Raw genomic sequence first — 17865 nt, 5'->3', positions numbered from 1 at the left:
AAAATCTTCACAGACAAGCAAAAGCTGAGAGAGTTCAGCACCACCAAACCAGCTTTACAACAAATGCTAAAGGAACTTCTCTAGGCAGGACACACAAGAGAAGGAAAAGACCTACAATAACAAACCCAAAACAATTAAGAAAATGGGAATAGGAACATGCATATCGATAATTACCTTAAATGTAAATCAATTAAATGCTCCCACCAAAAGACACAGACTGGCCAAATGGATACAAAAACAAGACCCATATATATGCTGTCTACAAGAGACCCATTTCAGACCTAGGGACACATACAGACTGAAAGTGAGGGGATGGAAAAAGATATTCCATGCAAATGGAAATCAAAAGAAAGCTGCAGTAGCAATTCTCATATCAGACAAAATAGACTTTAAAATAAGGACTAGGGCTTCCATGGTGGCGCAGTGGTTGAGAGTCCGCCTGCCAATGCAGGGGACACGGGTTTGTGCCCTGGTCCGGGATGAGCACACATGCCACGGAGAGGCTGGGCCCGTGAGCCATGGCCGCTGAGCCTGCGCGTCCGGAGCCTGTGCTCCACAACGAGAGAGGCCATAACAGTGAGAGGCCCGAATACCGCAAAAAATAAATAAATAAATAAATAAATAAATAAATAAATAAATAAAATAAAATAACGACTATTACAAGAGACAAAGAAGGACACTGCATAATGATAAAGGGATCGATCCAAGAAGATATAACAATTGTAAATATTTATGCACCCAACATAGGAGCACCTTGATACATAAGGCAAATACTAACAGCCATAAAAGGGGAAATCGACAGTAACACAATCATAGTAGGGGACTTTAACACCCCACTTTCACCAATAGACAGATCATCCAAAATGAAAATAATAAGGAAACACAAGCTTTAAATGATACATTAAAAAAGATGGACTTAATTGACATTTATAGGACATTCCATCCAAAAACAACAGAATACACTTTCTTCTCAAGTGCTCATGGAACATTCCCCAGGCTACATCATTTCACAAGTCACAAATCAAGCCTTGGTAAATTTAAGAAAATTGAAATTGTATCAAGTATCTTTTCTGACCACAATGCTATGAGACTAGATACCAATTACAAGAAAAAATATGTAAAAAATACAAACACATGGAGACTAAACAATACACTACTGAATAACAAAGAGATCACTGAAGAAATCAAAGAGGAAATCAAAAAATACCTGCAAGCAAATGACAAGGATAACACAATGACCCAAAATCTATGGGATGCAGCAAAAGCAGTTCTAAGAGGGAAGTTTATAGCAATACAATCCTACCTCAAGAAACAAGAAACATCTCAAATGAACAAACTAAAGTTACATTTAAAGCAATTAGAAAAAGAAAAGCAAAAAAACCCCAAAGTTAGCAGAAGGAAAGAAATCATAAAGATCAGATCAGAAATAAATGAAAAAGAAATGAAGCAAATGATAGCAAAGATCAATAAAACTAAAACCTGTTTCTTTAGAAGATAAACAAAATTGATAAACCATTAGCCTGACTCAGCAAGAAAAAGGAGAAAACTCAAATCAACAGAATTAGAAATGAAAAAGGAGGAGTAACAACTGGCACTGCACAAATACAAAGGATGATGAGAGATTACTACAAGCAGAAATATGCCAATAAAATGGACAACCTGGAACAAATGGACAAATTCTTAGAAAAACATAACCTTCTGAGACTGAACCAGGAAGAAATCGAAAATATGAACAGATCAACCACAAGCCCTGAAATTGAAACTGTGATTAAAAATCTTCCAACAAACAAAAGCCCAGGACCAGATAGCTTCACAGGCGAATTCTATCAAACATTTAGAGAAGAGCTAACACCTATTCTTCTCAAACTCTTGCAAAATATAGCAGAGGGAGGAACACTCCCAAACTCATTCTACGAGGCCACCATCACCCTGATACCAAAACCGGACAAATAGGTCACAAAAAAAGAAAACTACAAGCCAATAACTCTGATGAATATAGATGCAAAAATTCTCAAGAAATTACTAGCAAACAGAATGCAACAGCACATTAAAAGTCTCATACACCATGATCAAGTAGGGTTTACCCCAGGAATGCAAGGATTCTTCAATATATGCAAGTCAATCAATGTGATAAACCATATTAACAAACTGAAGGAGAAAAACCACATGATCATCTCAATAGATGCAGAAAAAACTTTCGACAAAATCAACACACATTTATGATAAAAACCCTCCAGAAAGTAGGCACAGAGGGAATTTGCCTCAACATAATAAGGGCCATATATGACAAACCCACAGCCAACATCATTCTCAATGGTGAAAAACTGAAAGCATTTCCACTAAGATCAGGAACAAGACAAGGTTGCCCACTCTCACCACTATTATTTAACATAGTTTTGGAAGTTTTAGCCACAGAAATCAGGGAAGAAAAATAAATAAAAGGAATCCAAATCAGAAAACAAGTAACACTGTCACTGTTTGCAGATAACATGATACTAATCATAGACAATCCTAAAGATGCCACCAGAAAACTACTAGAGCTAATCAATGGATTTGGTAAAGTAGCAGGATACAAAATTAATGCACAGAAATCTCTTGCATTCCTACACACTAATGATTAAAAATCTGAAAGAGAAATTTAGGAAACACTCCCATTTACCACTTCAACAAAAAGAAAAAAATACCTAAGAATAAACCTACTTAAGGAGACAAAAGAACTGTATGCAGAAAATGATAAGACACTGATGAAAGAAATTAAAGATGATACAAATAGATGGAGAGATAGACCATGTTCTTGGATTGGAAGAATCAACATTGTGAAAATGACTATAATATACAAAGCCATCTACAGATTCAATGCAATCCCTATCAACCTACCAATGGAATTTTTTACAGAACTAGAACAAAATATTTCACAATTTGTATGGAAACACAAAAGATCCCAAATAGCCAAAGCAATCTTGAGAAAGAAAAATGGAGCTCGAGGAATAAGGCTCCCTGACTTCAGACTGTACTACAAAGCTACAGTAATCAAGACAGTAAGGTACTGGCACAAAAACAGAAATATAGATCAATGGAACAGGATAGAAAGCCCATTGGCTTTCTATGGTCACCTGATCTTTGATAAAGGAGGCAAGAATATACAATGGAGAAAAGACAGCCTCTTCAATAACTGGTGCTGGGAAAACTGGACAGGTACATGTAAAAGAATGGAATTAGAACACTCCCTAACACCATACACAAAGATAAACTCAAAACGGATTAAAGACCTAAATGTAAGGCCAGACAGTATAAAACTCTTAGAGGAAAACATAGGCAGAACACTCTTTGACATAAATCACAGCAAGATCCTTTTTGACCCACCTCCTAGAGAAATAGAAATAAAAACAAAAATAAACAAATGGGACCTAATGAAACTTAAAAGCTTTTGCACAGCAAAGGAAACTATAAACAAGATGAAAAGACAACCCTCAGAATGGGAGAAAATATTTGCAAACGAAGCTACTGACAAAGGATTATTCTCCAAAATAAACAAGCAGCTCATGCAGCTCAATATCAAAAGAACAAACAGCCCAATCCAAAAATGGGCAGAAGACCTAAATAGACATTTCTCCAAAGAAGATATACAGATTGCCAACAAACACATGATAGGATGCTCAATATCACTAATCATTAGAGAAATGCAAATCAAAACTACAATGAGGTATCACCTCACACCAGTCAGAATGGCCAACATCAAAAAATCTACAAACAGTAAATGCTGGAGAGGGTGTGGATAAAAGTGAACCCTCTTGCAATGTTGCTGGGAATGTAAATTGATACAGCCACTATGGAGAACTGTATAGAGGTTCCTTAGAAAACTAGAAATCGAACTACCATATGACCCAACAATCCCACTACTGGGCATATACCCTGAGAAAACCATAACTCAAAAAGAGTCATGTACCACATTGTTCATTGCAGCTTTATGTACAATAGCCAGGACATGGAAGCAACCTAAGTGTCCATCAACAGACGAATGGATAAAGAAGATGTGGCACATACATACAATGGAATATTACTCAGCCATAAAAAGGAACAAAACTGAGTTATTTGTATTGAGGTGGATGGACCTAGAATCTGTCATACAGAGTGAAGTAAGTCAGAAAGAGAAAAACAAATACTGTATGCTAACACATATATATGTAATCTAAAAAAAAAAATTGGTTCTGAAGAACCTAGGAGCAGGGGAGGAGTAAAGATGCGGACACAGAGAATGGACTTGAGGATATGCGGAGGGGGAAGGGTAAGCTGAGACGAAGTGAGAGTTTGGCATGAACATATATACACTACAACTGTAAAATAGCTAGCTAGTGTGAAACAGCTGCATCGCACAGGGATATAAGCTCGGTGCTTTGTGTCCAGCTAGAGGGGTGGGTTAGGGAGTGTGGGAGGGTGACGCAAGAGGGAGAGGATATGGGGATATATGCATACGTATAGCTCATTCACTTTGTTATACAGCAGAAACTAACACAGCATTGTAAGGCAATTATACTCCAATAAAGATGTTAAAAAAAAGAAAGAAAAGAAAACCCAAGTCAGGAATCGTCATAATATCATCAAGGAACAGAAAGAAACCAGTCGTGTGGCAGCCCAGTGGTTCAGAGGAAATACAATATAAGTTGAGGTCAAAGAGGTAAGCATGGGCCAGACCGTGGACAGCCCCATAATTATTTTTGGTGTTTTGATCCAAGTGCATTGCAGGGGAAGATGGAGGTTCTTAAACTTGTAAGAATATTCTTACTGCTCTGTGGAAATAGATTGTAAGAAAGCAAGGGTGTCAGTAGACAGACCAGATATCCAAGCAAGAGACAATGGCTGTTTGAGGGGTAGAGACAGTGCAGATAGAGGGGGATGGTGCCTGGAGGGATCTTGGCCCTTAAGCCAGTAGGCTTGCTGATAGATTGGATGTTCTGCCTGAGAAAAAAGGAGCGGGCCAGATGACTCCAGGTACTTTGCTTTTTTTAAGGGATGGATCAACAGTGGGATAATTGAGAACACATAGGTGAAAACTGCCTGGAAACAGAGAAGAATTAAAAATGTTTTGGGCTGCTGAAGCTGTCCGCTTACAGATGGTTTTGGAAGCCATAGGCATCAATGAGCTCACCTAGGCAGATAGAGTAGCCAGGTCGTGGAAATCAAGAAAAGCCTTGATAACTTTCTCTGCCAATTCTTAGCAAACGTCTGGAAAAAAAAATTTATGTTGGAGAAAGTTAGGTGAAAGTACAAATGATCTTTCCACTCTCTATGTGTTCTAATTGATCTTCTAGAATAAAGTTGAACCCTGCCAAGCACCATAATTTGTACCACCACACATTGTCTCCTGAAAGAATTGCTTTCACGCACCTGTTAAGGCCTCATATGCATAGAAAAGATGACAGGTCATGATCAAACAAATCTGAGCTCACTCCTGGAGCCCCACTTACTTCCAAAACTCCTTAACTCTTTCCTCTGCCCTTATTGGTCTCCTCTCCAAACTAGGGATATAATGCATACCTCAGAGTGTCATAAGGCTGTCATGGGGGCTTAGTAGAACACTAAGCCAATAAGCAGAAAACCAATGCTATCTTTCCATTATGTAAATTTTTGTAAAAATAATATACATTGTGCATCTACCCTTATATATTGTCTCTGTATCATTCTGCCTACAGAATGAGTTCCTGAGTTCTGCAGGAAACAGGGAAAGAGGACATTAATTACATTGAGGGATGTGTGTGCTTTCTTTTTTCTGATAATGAGAGCTCAGTATAATTCATTTCTCTCCCCACCTCAGCTGTCTTAAAACTTAATATCAGGTTTATACTTCATCCCTACTATGTTGATTTGTTGTTTCTTCTACTTCTGTTATAATGACCCAATTTCATGTCTGTTTTGAAAACTGCCTCCAACTTTTGTTGAAGATTATACAGTGTTTTTCTGTCTCCATTTGACAAATGAATAAATCAAGCCTCAGAGAAGCTATAATTTAACTGAAGTCACAGCAAAAAAGTGACACAACCAAGAAACCTTCAAATCCAAAGAATTTCTGTTTTTACCTAAAGCCCCTCCAGAGAGCTGCATATGTCCCTGTGAGGAATAAAGCCTAAGAAGAACGATTTCTTTGTTAAACTAAAAATCTGTCCCCTAAATTATGGCAATGAAAATTACTACTTTACATTTACATGTACTTTACAAAACGCTTTTATATAAATGATCTTGATCTTTGTGTTTATTCAGCACTGGGTCTTGCTTGACTTTATAATTAGAAAATAGAGAAGATTTAGTGAAAGGCAAACGAACAAACCAAAAAAGTCCTGTAGAGAAAAATTAAAGCACTTGGGGGATATTTGACTTGAAGAAAAGAAGACTGTGCTTCAATTGTCAATATAAAAGCTAATTATAAAGCAGGGGATTGAAAGTGGTTTTTCACCTTCCCAGCTGGCACACTAGAGGGAAGAAGCTCATATGAAATTCAAATGAGGTATTTAGAACATCCTAAAATCAATTTGCTAGCAAATGAGAAGCCTAAAAATAAATACCAGAAACTTAAATATAAAGGTAGAACAAGGGCCTATAATAAATATAATTCAGTGGGCTAATAGACAGGAATGAGAAAGAATTTTAAGTAGTTGAATAAGCCTGAATTATTAGGGATAATCAGAAATATTCTGTATACCATTTGCATAGCAAAATGTTGGTGAAAGTTATTATAACCTTGGGGCAGGAGATACCACCAGAATAAGCAATGGGTCTAGGGAAAGGAGACAGTGCTGAAATGAGGCTCTCAACACTGAATCAAAATACTCAAAAGCACAGAAAGAGGGTAAATTACAATACCCTCTATCTATTTAAATAAAATATAAATGTAAAATATTATATATTTTGTAACATAAAATAACTTAGAGAATTTACTAACAGGAAATTGTGAGAAGAACAGCAATGATACATGACCCTGCTAAAAGTCAGTTGAAACACAAGTGTCTAAGCAATTTAAGGAGTTCAGTAACTGAAAAGGAATTAATGAGAAGGGAAAGAGAAGATGAAAAAATGAGGAGGAACTTTGAAAGAGAAAAAAAAAGATTTTATGGTGTTTTAAAAAGATGTATGAATTTTGCATAGGCTTTGTTGCTTGATGGTAAGAAATGCTTTTATTATAATGAAAATGTACTATAAAAGCTCTGACATTGACTATGGTTTGAAATAGGCAGCCATCTGGTTGGATGGTATAGAGAGGGCTATGTTTGGAGAAGTGAAAAATAAGAAGTATTCTGGGATCCACTTGAGTATGATTCTTTATTAAAGTCGTCTGCTGCTATTATATTTTTATCAAGTTCTCCTAGCATTTTCACTAGTTTTTACTTTATATATTTAACTGCCACTTCTTTTGGATACAGAGGTAAATGAAGATCCCGTCTCCTTGTAAATTGTGCCATTTATCCTCTCTTCCTACTCTGTTAAGGTTTTTGTTTTGCTTTGTTTTTAATCAGAATTTCTACTGTGTTCTTCCCTAGGTGCTCTTTTTTTTTTTTTTTTCGGTACCTAGGTGCTCTTTTCTAATCCATTGCCTTTAATGCTGATCCATATGTTGACGGTTACCAAATTCACCACCTGGTCCCCACCCTTCTCCTAAACTCTGAGCTCCTACAGACACATGGCTACTCGACACCTTACCTTAGGTTTCTAAAATGTGTCTCAACTAGAATGGACTCTTTTTCTTCCTCTTCATGTTCCTTTCCAGATTTCCTTATCCTCACATATGGCATGACATTCAGTCAGTTTCCCAAAATGTAAATCTCAAAGCCATCTTCAATTTTCCTTTCTCTCTCACCTTACGTCCAATTTGTCATCAAAACTGTGTTACTTCTGTTAAAAAAAGAAACCATGGGCTCCAAATGGAGTCACTTGTGCTGAGCCCCACATCAGCAAACCAAAACTTAACTGCAATTTTAGTCTCTCCCAAGAATGTACTCTTTAACCAGTCAGTCTGGAATCACCTGGTCAGCACTAGTGAGGTCATCTGCTGGATAGACCCCTGCCTTCCCCCATGGGAAAGTGACCTTGCCTGAAACAATCTACTCTTTGCTAATAAACTTCCTTTCCCCACCCTCTTTCTGCCTTTGAAAACCTTTCCTTTTCTACAGCTCTTCAGAGCTCCTTTCTATTTGCTAGATGGGCTGGCGCCCGATTCATGAACTGTTGAAGAAAGCCAATTTGATCTTCAGATTTACTCAGTTGGATTTCAGTTTTTAACCCTTCTAAATATTGGAGTAAAACACTTAACATGAGATCTACCCTCTTAACAAATCTATAAGTGTACAATAAATGATCTAAAGGTATAGTCATGGAATTAATCAATGGAAAAGGCATAACATGAACCCAGGATTGTATTGCTCCAATTTATGATTTTTACCATTATACCAAAGAGCAAGCACACCTCAGAGCTCACCGAAAAAAAGCAACTCTGTAGTCACTCTGGTATGACAACAGCTGTCATTAAGATAGAAATTAAAGAAGTTCTTAATAAGTGACGGAAAATAACTGTGTTTAAGACCAACCTGAGCGAAAGGCACACAGAAAATGAAAAAGTTTCAGCACAGATTGAACCAGAATGGAGCATTTCTTAATTGTTGTAACGCTCTCTATTTTGGCCAAGGTCTCACACACCATTCTTACGGAGGAGCCAGCAGGTAACATAAATCAGTATGTGGCTTGTCCTGACCTTGAGGGGAATGCACTCACAGTTTGAGAATACAGGTAAGACAGTACAGGTGAGTCATGGCCTCAAATTGCACCATTCACAGCAGTGATGGACCTGGGCTCTTAACAATGATAAGAACTAGAATTAGAAGACAGGGCCCTGGGCACTTGGAAGGCTTATGCAGCAGTTCAAGACAAAGCTCCCAGTGCACATATGGTTGGAGCTACAGAGATGCAGCATCAGACTTACCAAGTATCTCAGCCCCAACCTGCAAGGAGGTCAACCTACCTTATTAAAATGACATATATAGAGTTTTGTTAATATGTGGCTGCTTCATTAAAAAACCAATACTGAAAAATAGTATAGGCACTGAAAACTTATACTTCATTTACATTCACATGAATTAAATACATTTTTTAAGTTTCACTGTTAGCTTATTATTATTTGCCTTTTAGAAAAATGTTTATTTTTGAAATGATTCATGAAGAGTGCTGGATTTAAGAGTCTACTGTGAGCTTTGCTTCTTTACAAAACATTCTTATGTGCTGTCTTTGACACAGATCCATGCAAAATAAGTTTAGTGTTATACAATTCTAAAACAAAATGTGAACAACATTTATTTAGGATTTAAAATACAGACTCTCATGCTACCCTCTTTAAAACGACTGAAAAATCGTAATTGATTTGCTTACTTAAATAGGTTATAAATATAATAACAAAAGCACCTTAATTTCTAATCACTTGTAATTGGTGCTTTTTAAAATGTGCTTCTTTTAATATGTTACCTATACATTGAGTTATACAAGCTTTTTAAGCTTTGGCAAGGTTTATAAGGAAAACATTAATTTGAATGAAAGGAAATATTGAGACTGTAAACTTTTTCATCACAAATTTCACCTGGTAAATGTCAATTTGTACAACGAAATGTTTTCAGAGGGAAAAAAAATTCACATAGCAGAAATAAATAAATATCAACACACTCCCTATGAATCCCATTGCTGTGCAGAGTTAACTGGAAAAATTTAATTATCAATGGCATTCTGTGCTGAAAGCATCTAACACTTTGATTTCATGCTTGTAATTCAGACATTAGCATTCAGATCAACCCACAACTTGCAATTTGGTATTTACTGAATGAATACCAATTAAATTGTTCCAAATAATCATTTTCATTTCCTGTAGCATGTCTGCCTAAAACCTAAGATTCCCATTGGATTTAAGATCATTTGAGATGTTAGGATTTTACATTTTCTAGAGAGAATTGTTGCTTTTGAAGTAATAATAAATCTCATTTTTCTATTGTTAAAAGCAAGTTCTCACTCTGCTGGTCATTGTCTTCATGTCTATACAAAAAAAGGTTAGTAACTGATACCACAGGCCACAGATCTGAAGTCAACATACACTGCAATTTAGTAGTTCGTGAAAAGTGACCACACCCCACCCTATGCCCTGATGCACAAACATGCATTTTCTTTATTTCAAAATAATAGATAAACAGACTTTTCAGGAAAGGATTGGGATTTAGATCAGATGGGAGAAACAAAAGTGAGATTTCAGGAACCAAAGAAATCAAGGAAAGAAGTAGAAGAAAAAACAAACAAACAAAAATCCTAAGAGATGATGGGAAGAGAAAAGCATGATAGTACATGTATCCCAATGCTCTCTAGTATCACATAGGAGGTGATAATTTCAGTAATTTTATTACATTGTTCTTCTCTCTCAAATTTTAACATTAAAAGAAAAATTCTCAAGATGTAAATTCTGAAGTTATATGGAGACAAAATTAACAGCCAAAATTTGACTTATCTGGAAGCTCCTATTTATGAGGTATGTGTATGCAATTTATAAAAATTATTTCAGAGAGCATCTCTTTTTAACTAAAAAAGTTGTAGAAGTTTTACTATCCAGTTATATCTCTTTGACAAGTGAACAGGACTAGAATGTCTTCATAAAACCATAGTGGCATAGAAGGTTAAATTATAAAGATTCTTTCCATCACCTGACACCAAAAATGAAAAGAAGGCATTTAAAAGAACATTCTCAGAATATATGGTTTGAATATGCTTAGCTTACAATATATTTAAGTATCTTCAGTTGATAAGGATATTGTCCTGGGATTTTTAACCCCGGAATGTTATTTTCTATCAATCGCAAACATTTGTTAAGCATCTTATATTTTCCAACCACAAGAGATACTGGACATAAAATGGTAAGAAAGGAAAATTGAAACTTTGTTATATACGATAAAAATTTGGCAGGAAACACTGATAATTAAAGAAGCATTATATATTTTATAATTTTTTCCATCACTGAGAAACATAAAGCTTGGGCATCTCCCATTAATTCAGATAAACTTCAAGAAAACGTCATAAAAGAGCTTCAATCTAAAAGTCGAGACTCAAAGGATAAGCAGGAGAGAAAGGTGAGGAATTTAGATTAAAAAAAAACTTAACATGAGAATCATTTTACAAATGTAAAGAAATTAATCATACAAGTCATATTGAATGTGATCCTTACATTTTGCATTTTGTGTTAAATTTTTTTGCCTCTTTTTAAATTCCTTAATTTTTGTGACTTTCATTTTAAAAACTTACACACATTCATTTTGAAAATTTAAACCATAGCAGAAAGTATAAGAAAGTTAAAAGAAAAATCCTATATCCTTATAGAATCACTTGATGTATTCTTATCTATATCTCTATAGAAACATAGAAGTATAGAAAGACAGATGAACAGGTAAGTGGAAATAATCTGAACAGATTTTAATCATGTATATATGTGGTAATTTTATCTAAATGTATCATATTTGTTGTTGATAAAACTAAAAAAATAAAGATTAGAAACTTGCTAAATTTAAAGTAACCATTCACACAAAAGAGAAAGTAATGGCTAAAATATTTTTCTATAGTTAATCCAAAATATCTTTACAAATGAAGAAAGTGTCATCTTAATGTCTTATTAAACTATTATCCTACTTCAAACAGTAATTTAAAATTCACAATAGAAATGAGCAAATTATCATAATTCTATTTGAGTTTTTAGTTTGATTACAATTTTTATATATCTAGGTTAATGACTTCTAGAACTTCATACAAATAATATTACAAAGGTTAAGGATGTGGGCTCTGGAACCAACCAATTTGCCTAGGTCCAGATCTGAGCTCTGCTTCTTACTAATCGTAGACTTTGGATAAACTAAGGCTTATCTTTCCATCTAACCTTTCTGTGCCTCAGTTTCTTTTAACATTAAAAGAATGTTATATTTATTCTCTGTAAAATGAGAATAATACCTACCATAGAAGGTTGTTGTGCAAAATTAAACAATTTATTACACATAAAGCAATAAAAAAATTGGCTGGCAAAGAAGGTAAACATTAAATAAGTATTAACTGTAATTACTATTATGATGACATTTTAGGATCTCTTTGGGAACAGAGCATTCATGTCTGCTGCCACAAGTAAACTGATTTATCTCTTACCTCAAATCTTTTATCAAGACTTCTTTATTTTCCTTAATTTTATTTCTTAATTTTGTAGATTTTGTCCTAAGGTAATTTTTTCAAGGAGACCTCACATGTGTCACACTCCCTACGTGTATTCATTTTTGAGGTTATCAGTTGATGGCTTTCATACATAACTGACCATCTTGAGTGGTATAAAACCAATGTCACAGAGCCTTTCCTGCAGAACTATTATTGTCCTAAAGACCATCAGAAGTCGTTGATTCTCAATTAGTGCAGTATGACAACTGGCTTTCTCTCACACCTTTACCCCAGCTTCTAAGTGGAAACCTCCCTTGGCTAGGTGTCTTCACCACGAACAATAAAAATGAGGTCTCTGCCTCTGCTTGGATAAATCTTCAACTACACTTCTGATAAAATGAAGTGTGAGATGGGGTTTCCCAGAGCCAGATCCAATGAGTAGCTGTTGCATATACCACTGCTTCTCATAACGTATTTTTTTTTCCTTTACCTTTTTTTTTCTTATTTTTGTAATACATGTTTAATACTACATAGGTAGCATACTTTCTAAGTTCTTGTATATCTGAAAATAACTACATTATCCTCATAATTCAGTGAGGGCTTAAATTCTATTAAAGTTTAGGTTCTAAATCAATTTTTCTTGGAAACTTGTGAACTGTGTTTTAGAAACTTTTAACTCAGATGAGAACATGGATATCAGATTGATTCTTATTCATTTGTAGGTAATGCCTTTATTTTTTCCTGAAGTTTTAGCACAGCTTACAGTAGATAAGTGGATATTTAAGATAGATATACTTAGCTGTTTTACTTTTTTTGCAAATTCCTTAACTACTTTGTGCCTCAAAGTTTCTTCATCTATAAAATAAGGACAATAGAACTTATCTTATAAGCTGTTAAAGGTTAAATTAGTTAATACATGTGCTCAGAAAAGTGCCTAACACATAGGAAACCCTTGAAATGTTAGCCATTATTCTCAGTATTTGATGTTTGAAAATAACTGTACATTATTGTCGTATTTCAAAAATTGCTTATTTGTTGCAGAATTTTAATTCAAAACCATGTTTCTTAGATTTTTATATTAATAATAATTACATAATTATTATTTATATATATTCAATAACCATATTCTGCTTTTCCTCAATTTGAATTCAGCTTACTTGGTTAATTAACTGCCTAAAACTTGGCTGCTCACGTATGCAAAATTGAGTTGGGACAAATAGTTTTCTATTTGTTCTAGTGTGAAACAAGCCTGGGGACTGTTAGTCAGTTGCCAGATCTTTAGACAAATGCACTTTCTGTCGTTCATTTGTAATATAAGCAAAACAAATGTGACCAAACAAAATTAGTAATCAAATATCATGATGGTGCTATACTGCTAGACCATATGTTATAATACTTTCTCCAAACTACAGTACTTAGCTTCTCACTGTCCACTTCCCAAGTAGCTCTTTGCCTTAAGAGTCAATTCAGTAAATTGAGTTCAAGAACTTAAGCATCCAGTATTCAATAAGTATTAATCAAAGATGCACAAGAAAATCCCAAGTACTTTTGAATTAAGCATGCTAATAATGTTTAACTAGATCATATTTTAAACAATAAATAAATAGGTTCATTTTCTCCTTAAATAAGACTGAGGAGGTAAAATAAATTTTTTTACACTGGACTAAAACACAAAATATCCACTAACCTAATATAGCTCTTTGCTTTACAACTCTACAAAATAATATGAAAATACGTAATACATATTCAAATAAAAAATTTGAATCAAAGTAGGTGCAAAAAAAATCTACTAGTGTAAAATTAGAAACACCAAATGCATTATAAATTAGAGTACTTACTATTGGTTAGAATATGCTGATAATTAAGCTAAAGTCAAGCACTTAATTACCAGATGGACCAGTTGTCTCTGCTTTGTTCCAGAGACACAGGCTGAATCACAATTTCCAGCTGTCTTGGAACTGTGCACTACTGAGCTGGAGGGGCACACAGCCGACATGTGGGAAGATTAGTCCAATTCCATTACAATGACAGGAAAAGCAATTCTGAGCACATTCCCTACAGGAAGGGGTCAGTAGCCTCATTTTTATTTCAGTTTGGCACTGAGCACGGTGTCTTTTATAGACGAATGCTTAATGACAGTCCTTTTTAATGTTCATAATGTTGAAGACAAGATACATTTTAAAACCATACAACAGCTTTCCAAACAGGTAATATTAAGATTGTGAGATCCATGAACAACAGAGCCATTTCATCAAATATTAGTTCCTGAATCATTTGGGGCTTAAAATTTAATGTATGTATTAAAAGTTCTGATTTGGTAAAGCAATGATAGACTTGCTCTATGAAACAACTTAACAGCAATTAATTATGACTAATTTCACCACAATGGAATATATATATATGTGTGTATATATACATATATACCATTATACATACATAGATACAAATATACACACATATTTACAAATATACATATAAAAATATGTACATATATACACACACATATATATACATACATATATATACATATATATATAATGGAATATCACTCAGTCATAAAAAAGAATGAAATCTTGCCATTTGTGGCAACATGGCTGAACCCAGAGGGTATTAAGTTAAGTGTGACAGAGAAAGACAAATAATGTATGATTTCACTTATATGTGGAATCGAAAAAAACAAAACAAATATATGAAAACAAACAGGTGGTTGCCAGAGGGGAGGGGATCTGGGGACTGTACGAAATAGATGAGGAGAATTAAGAGGTACAAACTTACAGTTGCAAAATAAATGAGTCATGGGAATGAAATGTACAGCATGGGGAATATAGTCAATAATAATGTAGTATCTTTGTAGGATGATGATGGCGGTCAAAAGGTACAAACTTGCAGTTATAAGATGAATAAGTACCACGGATGTAATGTAAATCAGGATTAATACCAATATAATTAACACTGCTCTGTTATATATGAAAACTGTTAAGAGAATAAACCCTGAGTTCCCATCACAAGGAAATTTTTTCTTTTATTTTATATTTATATGAGATGATAGTCACTAAACTTATCATGGCAATTATTTCATGATGTATATAAGCAAATCATTATCCTATACACCTTACATTTGTATAATGCTGTATGTCAATTATTCCCCAATAAAACTGGAAGGAAAAAAAAATGTAGTCAGTCCCCTGTCTGCTGCCTAGAATCATTTTTAGGTATCCTGATTCAGTTTCATAGTATTATTAACAAATTACTATGCTTAAACATTTTAGAGTAAATCTCTTTTTGCAGGTTCACGTGATAATTCAATCATCTTGTATAAAGAGGACTTCTGAAATTAAAATTTTTGGAGTGTTCACACCATATGCCATGCCCTCTGCTAGATAGACATTTTATAAACATATCCAATTTAATCCTCATTTGAAAAAACACAAACAACAAAAATCTTATAGGGTGATTAATATTGTACTCATTTAATGATGTGGAAAACAAGGCTAGATAAATAAGTAATTTGCCCAAGGCCTCCAAATTAGTATAGCCTTGAGTTTTAAACAAACAGTGTACATGTAAACGTTCATGACTTATCATTGCCAGAGACTGCTTATTGTTCCACAGCATCGCATTTTTCTTTTTCTTGATAGTATAATATTCAACTGGGTATTTGTTGCCCTGACAGACTACATTTTTTGCAGATTCCCTGCAGCTATTGTGTGGGTATATGACCAAATCTAGCCTAAGTTATGCACACAATTTCTGGGTTGTGCCTTATATTCTTCTTTCCTAAGGATGGAGTTAGGATGTAATGGCAAGAGCAAAGCAGCCATACTAAACCACAGAAACCCTGCTTTGAGAATGGCTGAAAACAAGATATAAGCAAACTTTGTCTCCAACAGTATTAAGCTGATGGAACAATCTTGGAACAATCTTGAACAATCTTGGGGCTTAAAATTTAATGTATGTATTAAAAGTTCTGATTTGGTAAAGCAATGATAGACTTGCTCTATGAAACAACTTAACAGCAATTAATTATGACTAATTTCACCACAATGGAATATATATGTGTTTCTATTTGTGTAAGTTCTTGTATCTTTGTGTATATTTGTCTTTTATAATATGTGTAGTGTAACTCTTTGGTAAAATAGCCTGATGATACAGCATAAGTAATGTATCATTGTTCATATTTTTCTTGTAGGTAACCCAACCATCAATGGTGAATTTGAATAAGACTTATTCTACCTTACTATGATTATCATGATTTATGAAGACATTTCGCTTGTAATGCTAGAGAAGAATACACAAAGAAATCAAACTTCAGTTTTTCCATCCTTGATATTATAATTTTAAAACATATTAATGTAAATGTATTGAGTACGTGTGATTAAAAACAGTAACATTTTATGTACCTAAACTAACTCTATATTATAATTGCACGTTAAAAGGTAGACGCATATCCACATATTGGTGACAGTTTTAACATTAGATAGTATCTGTCAAAACTACCACTCAAATGTCTAAAGTTTAAACATACATACACACAACAACAACAAAGTAACTATAATTGCAAATAAAACAAAAAGTGAAACACAAATGATTAAAGTGACAAATAAACTGCATAATAGAAATTACATATAGATCATGAAAGCCCTTTATCTAGCACAGCACTGTGGCATAAGAAAGTGGCAAAATTTGTGTAGTTGTTTCCTTTGAAAATAAAAATTACTCAAGAAATAGATGTATAGGCAGAAAGTAATAGCAAATAGAGAGCCCATTGTGGGTAGTTCACTGTGATGAGGATGCCTCCAGAACCAAAGTACTGGACTAAGTGTTATCATACAAAAATAATCTGTCCTTACTTTTGCATTAAAATTTCGATTACCTCTTTAGCAAATTTACTTTAACAGACTCCCATATTATTTAGACTCATTTATTTTACTTTTTGTAATTTTCCAGTAATTGAGAAAGTAGCATGTGCATAGGTATATAAAAATTTTAATTTTAAATAATACTTTTCCTTAAGTAAAATGAGAAAATTCCTAAATTATCTAAATTATGTATCTTAAAATTAAGAACTTTTTGTGACATTAGAAGAGAAGGCATTACTGTTAGTATTTCAAATTTATGCAGTTAGATATTTACTAGGTAAATAATAAAAACAATTTGTGAAGAGTAAAAAAAAAATTAAATGATAAGATGGCATTGTGTCCATTTTAAAGGGGTATTTTATGTTTAAAGGCATGGAATATCCTAAAATGTTTGCTTTTTAAATATAAAAGTATGGAATAAAACATATTTCAAAACCATTTAAAAGAGGTATTAATTGCATACTACTTAGGTGTAATAGTTGTTATATTGCTGTACCTACAACTATATTTACATACATATATCTATAGCTATACTTTAATCTAAAAATAGTATTGTACTAGTGATGAAGGCATTCTTCCTATTGCAGTACTTCCTAATTAGCTTTTTCTCTTTCTCAGTAGGTCGAATCCAGGTCAGAGCACAAATACACATAATTCAGTTGAAAAACAGACATATCATTCTACATCATTTTTTGATTTTCACATTTTTTTTTTCTCTAGTAAGGCTCTGCATGAATCCATATGGGCAGTGCATCATTTCTCATTCCAAAAGAAGAAATACTGCTCAACATCACTAATCATTAGACAA

At 34.0% G+C, this 17865-nt stretch overlaps 1 protein-coding gene across 9 annotated transcripts in view; it reads right to left on the bottom strand.

Annotated features, from left to right (window-relative positions):
• Positions 1-17865, bottom strand: part of KCNT2 (potassium sodium-activated channel subfamily T member 2) — a 383268-nt gene that overhangs the window by 178450 nt on the left and 186953 nt on the right. For 2 of the 9 annotated variants that reach the window (XM_079945036.1, XM_079945035.1), the window contains exon 3: positions 5147-5223. The exons of the other annotated variants lie outside the window; for them this stretch is intronic. In XM_079945036.1, the coding sequence (XP_079801162.1) occupies positions 5147-5223 (77 nt within the window). The remainder of the gene's footprint in view (positions 1-5146; positions 5224-17865) is intronic. 9 annotated transcript variants of the gene reach the window in all.

Source organism: Stenella coeruleoalba, assembly GCF_951394435.1.
Source record: "Stenella coeruleoalba genome assembly, chromosome: 1".
In the NCBI taxonomy this organism is placed as follows: domain Eukaryota; kingdom Metazoa; phylum Chordata; class Mammalia; order Artiodactyla; family Delphinidae; genus Stenella; species Stenella coeruleoalba.
The sequence above is the reverse complement of the archived record's forward strand: the minus strand, read 5'-3'. Positions and strand labels throughout refer to the sequence as shown.